Source organism: Centropristis striata, chromosome 5 (assembly GCF_030273125.1).
Source record: "Centropristis striata isolate RG_2023a ecotype Rhode Island chromosome 5, C.striata_1.0, whole genome shotgun sequence".
In the NCBI taxonomy this organism is placed as follows: domain Eukaryota; kingdom Metazoa; phylum Chordata; class Actinopteri; order Perciformes; family Serranidae; genus Centropristis; species Centropristis striata.
The window spans coordinates 10,775,422-10,789,312 of NC_081521.1; the positions used below are offsets into that span (position 1 = coordinate 10,775,422).

General features: G+C 35.3%; 1 protein-coding gene across 1 annotated transcript in view; it reads left to right on the forward strand.

Annotated features, from left to right (window-relative positions):
- LOC131971363 (collagen alpha-1(XX) chain) overlaps nucleotides 1–13,891 on the forward strand; it is an 81,974-nt gene that overhangs the window by 56,170 nt on the left and 11,913 nt on the right. Inside the window, exons 20-29 of the mRNA XM_059332784.1 lie at nucleotides 360–489; nucleotides 1,666–1,782; nucleotides 2,533–2,679; nucleotides 5,197–5,253; nucleotides 5,660–5,698; nucleotides 6,457–6,595; nucleotides 7,617–7,759; nucleotides 9,968–10,077; nucleotides 11,431–11,589; nucleotides 11,736–11,813. Coding sequence (XP_059188767.1) covers nucleotides 360–489; nucleotides 1,666–1,782; nucleotides 2,533–2,679; nucleotides 5,197–5,253; nucleotides 5,660–5,698; nucleotides 6,457–6,595; nucleotides 7,617–7,759; nucleotides 9,968–10,077; nucleotides 11,431–11,589; nucleotides 11,736–11,813 — 1,119 coding nt within the window. The remainder of the gene's footprint in view (nucleotides 1–359; nucleotides 490–1,665; nucleotides 1,783–2,532; nucleotides 2,680–5,196; nucleotides 5,254–5,659; nucleotides 5,699–6,456; nucleotides 6,596–7,616; nucleotides 7,760–9,967; nucleotides 10,078–11,430; nucleotides 11,590–11,735; nucleotides 11,814–13,891) is intronic.

Genomic DNA, 13,891 nt, shown 5'->3' on the forward strand with positions numbered 1-13,891 from the left:
AAACCAAGAAAAAATGTGTAGATTTAAGAGATTTAAAGTGGCAAATATGCTTGGAAAAAAAATTCAGATTTACGAGACAAAAGCGGGGAAAAAACTACTTTTTTCTCGCAGATCCACCACTTTAAATCTCATAAATCTGCACATTTTTTTTCTGGTACATTTGACACCTGAATCTCGTAAACTTTTTTTCTCAAAATATTACCCCCCTCTCCCGGGTCCGTATGTTTGGGTTTTTTTACACATTCTGGCAGTATGTAATATCCTCCAATATTCTCTAGGGTTGCAATTTGGAATTTGCAAGTATTTCAATGAGTGTCCTATTAAGGGTTAAAAGGTGTTTTTGTTGTTTTTGTCCACAGGTGTTAGTCTCAGGTGGTGAAAAGCGTGTTGTGCTGGAGTCGTTACAGCCAGATACACGTTACAGCATCCTGGTCACTGCCGAGTACCGCAACAGAGAAGGAGGCAGCAGTTCAGCTCAGGGCAAAACCGGTGAGTCCAACACACTGATGCACTGCAAAAAGGTGTGTCTAAAAACAAGATAAAAACTCTAAATCTGAGGGAAATGATCTTGCTGCATGGACAGATAATTTCACTTGACAAGATTTCTTAAATTAAGATTGTTAAATCTAGAAATAAGCATGTCATACGCTTAAAATAAGAAATTAACTCTTAAAACAAGATAAATTAAAGCTGCAAGCAGCGATGAACTGGCCCGAGCAGAGTGACCTGATGATTATTTGGTACTTACCAAGATAAAAAAAACTTTAGATTTAGAAGTGTTAGATAATATATCTTGTTTTAAGAGTTAATTTCTGATTTTAAGTGTTCAACATGCTTATTTCTAGATTTAACAATCTTAATTTAAGAAATCTTGTCAAGTGAAATTATCTGTCCATGCAGCAAGATCATTTCCCTCAGATTTAGAGTTTTTATCTTGTTTTTAGACACACCTTTTTTGCAGTGTAGAATATACACAGCTTTTTTTTAAAAACTGACCTGATGGAAAAAAATTATTTCTTACATACCAGCCCTGAAATATCCTAAACTCAAATGTAAAATGAGGCAGTTTTGTATGTTTTTTTTGTTTTTTTTTTAAACATTTGTTTATTGATTTTTCAGTGACATAACAAAATCAAGAGATGACATTACGAGAGTCAAAACAGTGTCAAGTGTAACAAGTAAAAAAAAAAATAATAATAATAAAAATAATACATAAAATAAAATGAAATCAGATAAGGAATAACTAATAGTAAGAAGAATTACCAAAATAAATAAATAAATAATTAAATAAATAAAAATGGAAGCGAACAACAAAAACACAGAACAAAACAAAAACATAAATAGGTCACCCACTGCTAAATAAAAGTCTAATAATATGTTCACTTAAGCAGAGATAAATAAAAAACATTCCCAGCATGCTACAAAATCACACAAGAAAAACTCACAACTAGTAGACAATCAGGGTGGCTACTCAGGAATAGCCGTAAAAATCAATCCCACAACAGCATTTTTGTATGTTAATCTGATTTCTTGCCATTCTGTTAATCAGTCTTTTTCCTCTCTGTCTGTCTCTGTCTGTCTGTCTGTCTGTCTGTCTGTCTGTCTGTCTGTCTCTGTCTGTCTGTCTGTCTGTCTGTCTGTCTGTCTGTCTGTCTGTCTCTCCAGCCAGTCTGAGGGTAAGCAGTGTGAGTGTGGTCAGGTCAGACCACTCCAGTATCTGTGTGTCCTGGAGGCCTGTGACTGCTGTCGACGGATATCGGATTGTCATCCAGACTGTCAAAGGTAATCTATTACAAAAATCTATCGTCACTAAGTGTGTTTCCAAGGACATGAGCATCCCAGTGATAAAGTTTATGACTAGTTTTGATCATAAAAAGCATTACCTATATTTATGAGTGATATATCTTTATATATACAGTCATGGAAAAAAAATTATTAGACCATTGTTTTCTTCAGTTTCTTGTTCATTTTATTGCCTGGTACAACTAAAGGTGCATTTATTTGGACAAATATAATCATAAAAGCAAAAATAGCTCACAAGTGCTTAATTTAAGAGCTGATATCTAGACATTTTCCATGGTTTTCTTGATAATAAGCAAAATCATTTTCAAGAAAACCATGGAAAAAGGATAGATATCAGAACAAGGGAGGTCTAATATTTTTTTTCCATGACTATATATATGTATGCTTGTGATGTATAGTGGAATATATATTTAATTAGCTTTCTTTATGAAAGAAATTAAAGCAATTAAAGACAAAAATGGTCTAATATTTTTTTCCATGACTATATATATATATATATATATATATATATATATAGTTTATTCTGCATTTTACTTATTTAGTACGACTGGTTTCAGGCTAAACTGCGGTCGGTTGTCTCAATACTTTAACTCTGTACAATAAAAAAAAAATGAATAAATAAAAATAAAATAAATAAAAATGAATAAATCTGTCTGAGGAACCACATTAACCATTGTTAATTTACCCATTAGTGTGTTTGTGTAATGTCTCTGTGTGCATTGTGTTTAGACAAGCGAACAAAGGAAGAAGCTGTTGATGAATCCAGCAGCAGTCACTGTTTCACTGATCTGGAACCAGAGACTCTGTATCGCATCAGCGTGCACTCTCTCCTCGGCTCAGCAGAGGGCGCCGCCGTCTCCATTCTGCACCCAACAGGTCCGTCCTGATCACAGTTTTTCTTTATTTTTTAGATTAGATTAGATTAGATTCAACTTTATTGTCATTGCACATGTCACAAGTACAAAGCAACGAAATGCAGATAGCATCTAACCAGAAGTGCATTAAGCAGTAATTGTGAATCATATTGCAATATATACAGGAATGAATTGTATAAAAATGCAGTATATGTAGGTTTCACTGTTGTGATGCTGTCTTGATATTATAACAACTTGCCACTCAGGGATAAGCAAGAATATGCTGCCAAAGCGACATTAGAGAATGGGCTAATGGTAATGGTATTCAGTAAATATGAGGCCTTTTATCAGTACCTTTTGGTTTTGGCAGCCCACCGCACAACACAACTTGTTCAAAACGGATTACAACCAAGGTTATTATAGTTAGCGAAAACTAACGAAATAACGAAAACTACAATTGAAAAAACATTTTTGTTCACTGAAAGAAAAAGAAAAACAAGAGTCTTTTCAAAAAACGATAACTAACCGAAACTGTATTATGTGGTTACAAAACTAACTACAATTATATGAAAATGTCCTTCGTTTTCGTCTTTGTCAACTTTTTTCATACATCATCCAGTGTTTCTATTAGAAAGAGGATTCTGTTAGTGAACATGCAGGAACACATGATAAATATGTTGACTGAGACTGGGATGTCTACACTCCAAACAAAATACAAAACACCTGGAACTGTGAGAGTTAATAACCTTATTAGGGCTGAGATGGATAAACCAAAGGAAATAAAGGCAAAATTTCACTTGATAAAAAGTTGCCAAGTTCTTTTAAAGTAGATCAAATAAGAAATTTATATCAGTGTATGAAGAGGAGTGACTGTAAGCCCATACCAAATATTTGATATTCGATTTTTTGATAGAACCACAAACATTTGCTTCAAGAAGTTTTTCTGACTGCCTGACAAAAAACATACTGTGTTTACGAAATGTATGGTCCAATGGTTATTACAGTTAACGAAAACTAACGAAATAATGAAAACTAGAATTGAATAAACATTTTTGTTAACTGAAATAAAAAAAAACAGAGTTAAAAAAGAGATAACTAATTGAAACTGTATACTAATGTACTAACAAAAACTAGCTAAAATTATAGTGAAAATGTCCTTTGTTTTCGTCTTTTCGTCAACTTTTTTCATACATCATCCAGTGTTTCTATTAGAAAGAGGATTCTGTTAGTGAACATGCAGGAACACATGGTGAATATGTTGACTGAGACTGGGATGTCTACACCCGAACCAAAATACAAAACACTTGGAACTGTAAGAGTTAATAATCTTATTAGGGCTAAGATGGATAAGACAAAGGAATTAAAGGCAAAATGTATGATGACCTCTTTGAATCTAACACCCATCACAGAGCCCATTACAAAAAACTAAAACTAATAAAAACTTAACTGAATCTAAGCATTTTCAAAAAATAATAACTAAACTAAAACTAGCAAACTCACTCTAAAATCTAAACTAAAACAAACTGAATTTGAAAACAAAAATTCACAACGAAATTAAAACTAATGAAAAATCCAAAACTATTATAACATCGATTACAACTCCTCCTGTGATTAAAGTTTTCTTGTGTATTTGAACCTACTCCTGATAAATATAAACATACTGCAAACTGCAAACTGCAAATGAATATGGTAGGACATTCTGGTACTTCCAGCGTAGTGCATTTTACATATTAGGACGTATTCATCTTTTTTTGACATACTAAGTAGTATGAAAGTATGGATGTATTGGAACACAGGGTACAGGTGCATCTCAATAAATTAGAATATGAAAGAAAATGTTATTTATGTCAGTAATTCAATTAAAAAAAGGTGAAAAAACACATTATATAGATCCATTACACACAGAATGAATTTTGAATGAATGAACACAAGAATTTCATGTCTTAATTTATTTTATTTAATCTAATTATAATGATTATGGCTTACATTTAATGAAGACCTAAAATGGATTGTCTCAAAAAATTTAAAATTACAAAAGACCAATTTTAAAAAGTATGTTTAATAATAATAATAATAATAATAATAATAATAATAATGGAATTTTACATCATATAATGTATTGAGATTTTTGATCATTTTGTGGTCAATTTATGTCTTTTTTGGTCATTTTGTGTCTTTTGTTTGTCATTTTCAAAAGACCAATTTTAAAAAGTATGCTTAATAATAATAATAATAATAATAATAATAATAATAACAATAATAATGGAATTTTACATCATATAATGTATTGAGATGCAGCTGCATGTTAGATGTTGACGTTGGTTTGTCACTGCCAGCACCTGCTTATTATAAATTCCCTCATTACATGAATAAACATAAAACATATGAACAAATTTTTTTAGGTTGCTTCAAATCACTCAGTAGTTGTAAAAGTAATTGTATGTGTAGATTGATGCATAACTCACATGATCTTCAAACAATAATCTGTAAAGTCTTTTTGCTGTTTGTTAAGTGTGTTGTGATTCCTTTGACTTTACAGCCACAGCTCCTGCCAGAATTCCCATCCATCCCCGGATGTACCCGATCCACAATGAAGGTGACTCATGATCAAGATTTAAACATTATTTTATTACATTAAAAAGGCTCCTTTAAACCTTTATTTCAATCAGTCTTTGATTGTCGTTGAAGGAGCATTCTCAGTGTTCGTTTTTAGTTATAACTCAATTTCCACCAAAAATGTAGTTACTGCAGTTAGGCTTTGTAGGGCAGAATACATTCCACTCTTATGCAACATTGTTTTTTTTAAATATATCATTTTTTCCTGTTTTCTCCCCTACATATTGTGATAATAAATCTGTCGTAAATGTACCAAATGTTCCTTGATCGAATTGTACATTTGTTTATATACCTGGATCTGATCCATTTTTTATGGACTGTAAAAGAACCCTCAACTCAACTCTCTGCTTGCTCATAATGAGGATCTAACCTCTGTTGTGTTACAGTCTGCCCTGAAGTCACCATCAGAAACAGCATCGTTAAAGGTGAGACAAGTCGCCCTCACACATCACTACCAACTAAAAAAAAGCTGCCGTGTAGAACCTGATAATGTAATAAATTCCTGATAATGTAATAACCCCAATAATGTAATAAAAATCTGCACTTGAGTCCATTGAAAATGTAATAAAACCTGATAATGTAATAACTCCCCGATAATGTAATAAAGTGCATTTCCCAATAATGTAATACACTTTTTACCAATAATGTAATAAAGTGTAACATTAATGGGAGGTTATTACATTATCAGGTTAGCCTTCATTTCCCAAGTCCTGATAATGTAATAATTCCCCAATATTGTAATAATTTAACAGCAGACCACCCATTACTTGGGTTCAAGTGGTGATACTGTGTAGGCAACTCTAGCTCAAGAGCTCTAGCGCCACCAACAGGTCAAAGTTGAATATTTATTAACTTTTGACCCGTTCATCCGTTTTTCACAAACGAGGTATCCATGACGACACACGAATGATTCAACAGCTTCTTGAAATCTAAAGGTGCTTGGTGTTATACTTTATTACATTATTGGTAAAAAAGTGTATTACATTATTGGGAAATGTACTTTATTACATTATCGGGAAGTTATAACATTATCAGGTTTTATTACATTTTCAATTGACTCAAGTGCAGATTTTTATTACATTATCGGGGTTATTACATTATCGGGAATTTATTACATTATCAGGTTCTACAGGCCCTGAAACATGCACCTCATTTAATATCCGTCATGTTGTTGTTGTTTCAGGATTTGACATGATGGAAGCATTCGGTCTGACTCCGAGAGCTCACTCGTCTGTGGAGGGCGTGGCAGCCGAGCCTTTTGTCTTCAACACCGTCCCCACCTACACTCTGTACAGAGACGTTCAGCTGACACAGAGCACCAAGTGAGATCAGCTCTTTTATTGCTTTTAATTCACCCTTTGCTTGGATTTAGACATCAGTATTAGGGCTGGGCGTACATTGAAACCAAGTTTTAACTTTCCCACTTTCCTGTATGCATCTCCAGACTAAGCCTGCAATACGTGACTGCTGTTATTTATTTAAGCCATTATAGCCCATCATGATGGGGGGAAAAAAAGCCCTGAACTGCCTGTCTGTCTGAGTCTGTATGTTTTTTGTTCTCCTTTCTGATTGAAGTGTCTGTTGTTTGTTGAATGGCTGCACTGCAAAAAAAAGCCAACTTGTATTTTTTGGCCTAAAACAGTGATTTAAGTTGGTAAAACTTGGAAATATAAATTATTGACATTTAGGGAATAATGTAAGTTAGCACAACAAAGGAAGCTAGCTGTCTGCTCAAAAACAAGTTTGTGAGTTGTTGTTACTTATATCTTTAAGTTGGGGTTCACAACAAGGGACAATAGTTCTGCTAACTCTTATTTCTTTGTTGTGAAATGCGGTGAAATTCGGTCATTAGCGAAAGCTAGTGGCTAACTGATGCTAGCGGCTAGCTGATGCTAGTGGCGCTGCTTGTTACAGCTACAAGAGTAGCCATTAGCGTATCAATGCTAACTCAAAATTGTGGTCGCAACATTAGCTGACATTTCATAGCGGCGTTGCCAATTCAGCACATTGCAGAAGTTAGCAGAAGGATTGAGGATTAAGGATTAAAAGTTATTACAATGTAAAATTATAAATACGTACAACTTACAGTTGAGTTGACATAAATCTGAATTCAGAGTTGAGCAAACTCCAAAACCAAACTTAAAATATTAAGTTTAATTGTCCAACTTAAAATTTTATCGAAGTTTGTTGCCTTGAAATTTTTAGTTCGCCCAACTTTTCTTTTTTTCCAGTGTGTCTTGTTTTATGGTTTTAAAAGAAAAATCCAATAAAAATAATTTGAAAAAAAAAAAAGAAAAAGAATGGACTAGGTGTCATTGACCTTACTTCCCTTTCCCCTCCCAGGTTCATCCACCCTGCAGGTTTCTCTCCAGAACACACGCTCAGCATCTCCTTCCGCGTCTTGCAGGAAACACCCAGGGAGCCCTTCGCCCTCTGGCAGCTCACTGACAACGACTTCCAGCCCAAGATGGGAGTGGTGCTGGACCGTGAGTCACATTCTCACATCTCTCTAACCTCAAGCAGCTTCATAATCATATTCTGTCATAAGCTCTTATTTTTTTGGATCAGGGTCAAACTCGAATAAACATCAACTCTAAAGTCACTTTTCAAACTTCTCCTTAGAGACCTAGCTTTTTTTATATGATTTATTTTTGTATTTTTTTAATTCGGCTGTGTTGGAAGAAGTATTCAGATCCTTTACTTATGTAAAAGTACCAATACCACACTGTGGTAAAACTTGTAGTGGAGTAACCACTACAAGTTTTTTTGCATATAATTTTCCATATAATTTGCACTCTGCACATTCCTCACTTAATTTGCACTAAGTTGTATATAGTAAATTGTATTGTATATTGTATATTGTTAAATGTCTTTTTCTTAGATTGTTATTTTTTATCTTTATCTTATCTATCTTGTGTGAAATTTGTGTGGTCGGCTGTAACAAAGAAATTTCCCCGCTGTAGGATTAATAAAGTCAATCTAATCTAAAAAGTCCTGCATTCAAAATTTACTGAAGTAAAAGTACAAAAGTATCAGCATCAAATGTACTTAAAGTATCAAGAGTAAAGTACTCGTTATGCAGAATGGACCCACTCAGATTGTTTTATATATTCTAAATATATTCTTGGATTATTATTATCGATGCATTTATGTTTACAGCATTTTAATTTTCTCAAGGTAGGGCTCATTTTAACTACTTAATATCCTGTTATGAGGTTTAATTTTTTTTAAATGTCTGATTACTTTAAATTAATCATGTTTCTATGTTAAATCTTGACATGAAAAGTGACTAAAGCTGTCATCTAAATGTAGTGGAGTAAAAAATACAATATTTGCCTCAAAATGTAGTGAAGTAGAAGTATAAAGTTACATAAAATGGAAATACTCAAGTAAAGTACAAGTACCTCAAAATTGTACTTTAGTACAATACTTGAGTAAATGTACTTAGTTACATTGCACCACTGGAATTCTGCATTTTTTTTATTTTTTGTTTAGACCTGAACCTCAACTTAGTCATCAAAAGAAAAAGAATCTGCAGTTTTTTAATATTAACTGTTCATATCAACACTACTTCTCCATTTAATGCATTTGTATTTTTTTGTTGAATGTAACACACGGTGGCCCATGTCCAAGTTTAAATCATATTGTTTTCAGACACAATCGTCACATTGTTACAATTATTTCATGGAAAGAGGAAAAAATATATATTTTTTTTATTCCAACTTTATGAGCAACTGTGTAATAAGCATACCGCTTCATTGATTTTCCAGAGACAAGTTGCAGACTTTTAAAAACAGACAGATAAAGAAAGAAAAATGTATTTATTATTTAGTTATTTTTTTAAATTATTTTATATAATTTACCAGACGCTTCACAGTTTTTCTTATTTTCAAGATTAAAAAACAAAACCAAAGACCGGACTCTCACTGTGGCACTCCAAGGTTTTATATATCAAGGTTATTATAGAATATATAACGAAATAATGAAAACTAGAATTGAAAAAACATTTTCGTTAACTGAAATAAAAATAAAAATAAAAATGAAAGTTTTTTAAAAAGCGACAACGAACTAAAACTGTATTGTGTGGTTACAAAACTAACTAAAACTACCTAAATTATTGTATAATTGTCTTCCGTTTTTGTTTTTGTCAACTTTTTTTATACGTAAACCTTTTTGGTTGATATGAAATCTATTTCATCTATCTGGCTTTATGACTTAATAAACTTATTAGGACTGAGATGGATCAGACAAAGGAAATAAAGGAAACATTTATTGTGACTTTTCTGAATCTCTCACCCAACAAATACCCCATTACAAAAAAACAAAAACTAATAAAAACTAAACTAAAAGTAAGCATTTTCAAAAAATAAAAACAAATTAAAACTAGCAAATACACTCTAAAAACTCATTAAAACTAACTGAATTTGAAAACAAAAAATCACAATAAAAATTAAAACTAAATCTAATGAAAAATCCAAAACTATTATAACCTTGTTACATATTTCCTTTTGAGAAAGCTTTTTCCTAAAACCCTTTAACAAACATGAAAACAGGAAGAAACAGTGCATATGTTTGGGACTATTTTCAGCTGCGGATTAACACACATTTGTTGCCTCTGTCTTGGCCATCTTAAGAGCCTGATGAGTTAGAAGTTGACCGCTAAATATCTTCCTCTATTTTTGTGCTTTCCACAGCCACGACCAAGCATCTGGTCTACTTCAGTCTGGACTACAGGGGAGAAGTGCAGGAACTGACCTTTGACCAGCCGCAGGTCCACAGACTCTTCTACGGCAGTTTCCACAAGGTGAGATAACGAGCAAGTCCTGGAGGTAGAGGTAGTGGATTGATTTGCAGGTCCAGTATAATATCAAACCGCTATGAACATTTGAAGTAGCTACATTGTTACCTTTGTGACTGGTTGCATAAAAGAGCAGAGATGTCACACACTCAAGACCAAAGTAATTGAAGGTTAGTGATTTGCTCACTTCTGAAGGCTTTCAGCAGTAACTATGTACTAGTTACTTTTACGTAGTTACTGCAGTCAAACTTTGATGCAAAAAATGCAGTTCTTACAGAAATATCCAAAATGTCAAAGGTTTTTAATTCAAAATCACAAGCATGATTTTTTCTAGGTGTTCTTCGTGGTGTTTAATGTAGAATTTTTGAGGGATTTTTGACAATTTTTATAAATTCTCAAGTGGTAGAAATTGGCACCAACCGAAAAATTTGCAACTTTTGAGACATTATTGAGCATTGGAATGGACTTCATATATTTACATTTTAATGTTGGAAACCGAACACAATGTTTTTAATGTTTTTTAATGTTTCTTATAAATGATTTTTCTGGTGGAAATCTCCTCCAAAACCAGGAGTTAGTGGAAGTAGACTGTGTGCTCCCATACATTAAGTAGTTCTCAACCTTTTTGAGTCGCGACCCCCAATTTAACATGCATGTTGTCCGGGACCCCCGCTCACTGAACACAATCTCACAGTTCAGATCATACAAACTCAGTTGATACAACGAATTTTGGACAAATAATGAAGCAGACAACTACTAAAACATCTCTCTGACCAAAATGACCAATGAAAATTACATGAAATTAAGCAAAAAGAGACACAATATGACCAAAAAAAGACACAAAATGGCCCTAAAAAGAAACAAAATGACCAAAAAAAGGCACAAAATGACAAAAAAAACATAAAATGACCAAAAAAGGAAACAAAATGACCAAAAAAGACACAAATTGACCACAAAACTATCAAAAAAGACAAAATGACCAAAAAAAGACACAAAATGACCAAAAAAGACACAATATGACAAAAAAAAGACACAAAATGACCAGAAAAGACACAAAATGACCAAAAAAAGACACTAAATGACTAAAACAAAAAGACACTAAATGACCCAAAAAAGTCACTTTATGACCAAAAAGACTAAAACACATTAAAACATGAACACTTTAACACAGTGGAGACAGAGCTGAATTCCAAAATGATTTGGCGTCCCCCAGAAATCATCTCGCGACCCCAATTGGGGTCGGGACCCCAAGGTTGACAATAACTGCATTAAGCAACATCTCACCTCGTATTTATTTATTAGATATAAGTTAGCCTCTGACGACCCGGCCTAATATGACAAAATAATTGTGATTGGCAGGTTCACCTGTCTGTCAGCCAGGTGAGCGTGTCCCTGTCTGTGGACTGCCAGCGTGTGGGGGAGAGGCCAGCCCGCCCGCTGGGCAGCCTACCAACCGACGGCTTTGAGATGCTGGGAAAACTGGTGAAGACCAGAGGTCCCAGTAGTGGATCTGCACCGGTACTTTTTATTCTATTCTATTTATCTGATTTCAATGCAGGTCTTTCCTGTTAATGATTGACCCACCATGAATATATACAATGTTTAAAAAGCAGGTAGTATTTTCCTCTGTCCCATGCTTGACGCTTTGTTCTTTACGTTTCCAGTTCCAGCTGCAGTCCTTTGAGATTGTCTGTAACACCACGTGGGCTTCAGAGGATACCTGCTGTGACCTGCCTGGAGTGGTCAGTCTGTCACTATTTACACGTATTCAGCTCTATCTTACTATATGTATATTGGAAGATGAAAAAAAATGATGTTGAAACCTAAAATTTTAGACTGTACCTGTTTTTTTACACACGTTGTCATTGGCCTCATAAGGACAGTGCTTTTACTTCACTCATTTCATTTCAAAGGAAACTGTTATGGCCCAAGCATTGGGTGCTGTTTGTTTCTGTGGGAGTGCAACGTATTTGTTCTATCGTGATATCAACACAAATATCCTGCTGTATCTCCATCCATCCATTTTCCTCCGCTTATCCGGGGCCGGGTTGCGGGGGCAGCAGGCTAAGCAGGGCATTCCAGACGTCCCTCTCCCCAGCCACAACGTCCAGCTCCTCCTGAGGGACCCCGAGGCGTTCCCAGGCCAGGAGAGAGATATAATCCCTCCACCGTGTTCTGGGTCTTCCCCGGGGCCTCCTACCAGTTGGACATGCCAGGAACACCTCTAACGGGAGGCTCCCGGGAGGATCCTTACCAGATGCCCAAACTACCTGAGCTGGCTTCTTTCGATGCTATCTCTAAAGCTGAGCCGCTTGTATCCGCAATCTCGTTCTTTCGGTCACTAAGATTAAGATTAAGATTAACTACTTTGGGGCATTCCTGGTGGCACACCTGGTAGAGCGCATACCATAGAGGCCCAGTTCTCATAAGCGGGCGCCCCGGGTTCGAATCCAGCTCGGAGCCCTTTACCGCATGTCTTCCCCTCTGTCTCCCCCTTCACTCTCAATATCTCTCCTCTCAATAAAGCTACAAAATGCCCAAAAAATATCTTAAAAAAAAAAAAGATTAACTACTTTATTAATCCCACAATGGGGAAATTCAACCTCTGCATTTAACGCATCCTTTTTTACACACAAGTGAACACACCATGCAAGGAGCAGTGGGCAGCACATTACTGCGCCCGGGGAGCTGTGCAGGGAGGTTAGGTGCCTTGCTCAAGTCAGTACTGGGGCCCGATTACTAACCTCTAGGCCACGGACTACCCATTACCCAAAGCTCATGACCATAGCTGAAGGTTGGAATGTAGATCGATCGGTAAAGCGAGAGCTTTGCCTTCCGGCTCAGCTCCTTCTTCACCACGAAGGTCCGGTACAATGCCCGCATCACTGCTGACGACGCACCAAACAGACTGAAAAAGACCCCCAGATATTTGAACTCCCTCGCATGAGGCAGCACGTCAATCCACCCAGAGGGGGCAGTATCTGTTTTGAATTTATTAACCACATGTTAATTGTTACTTCAAGGCTTTGGGTCAGGGCGACATGGTGGTGTAATGGTTCGACCCAAGTTCGGATAAGCAGTTAAGGATAATGGATGGATGGAAGGGCTCCCGGTCTGTCTGTGAGCTTCATGAGAACAAATCAATTGTACTGACTAAGTCCTAAAAGAAGTCTAGTACTGGTTGCTAATACTGATGATTTAGTTTAGACGTGCGCTCCGAACTTATAAAAACGGAAAGTGCAGTAATGTTTCCAAAATATCTCGCTGATTTATTTACCCATCATACAGCGGCAATGACTTTAACTCATAATACATACATGTAACGAAAACAGCAAACCAAATTGCTCTTTATATCAAAAAACAAAAATAATAAGCACATACTAGGAACAAAATGGGCATAAACTGGGCACAGTCGAAAACTGTTTGCTTCCCAAATCTGCAACACTGGGTTTCCCCAGGTTAAATGGCCCAACCCAGCTGACCCGAGGTCAGCAAACACAGCTCCCCCAGTGGCATGGAGCAAAATTACATTAAATAATACAAAAATGAATATGGCTCATACATCAATGTTTGTACAGCTGTCTATGCAGAAGACGCTTCACTTAACCCCACAAAAATAGAGGGGTGACTACAAGTATCCAAAATATAAAAATCATAGATACTACCATCAACTACTCCTGTAACACACTGCCCACTAATTACAATGACCAAATGTGGTTTTACCAGCAGTTAAATTATCAGAGGATAGTATAATAGTGTAACATACTTGTGGCTTCAAGAGCTGACTTAATGTCTTTATTATTTCTCTGTGTGTGTGTGT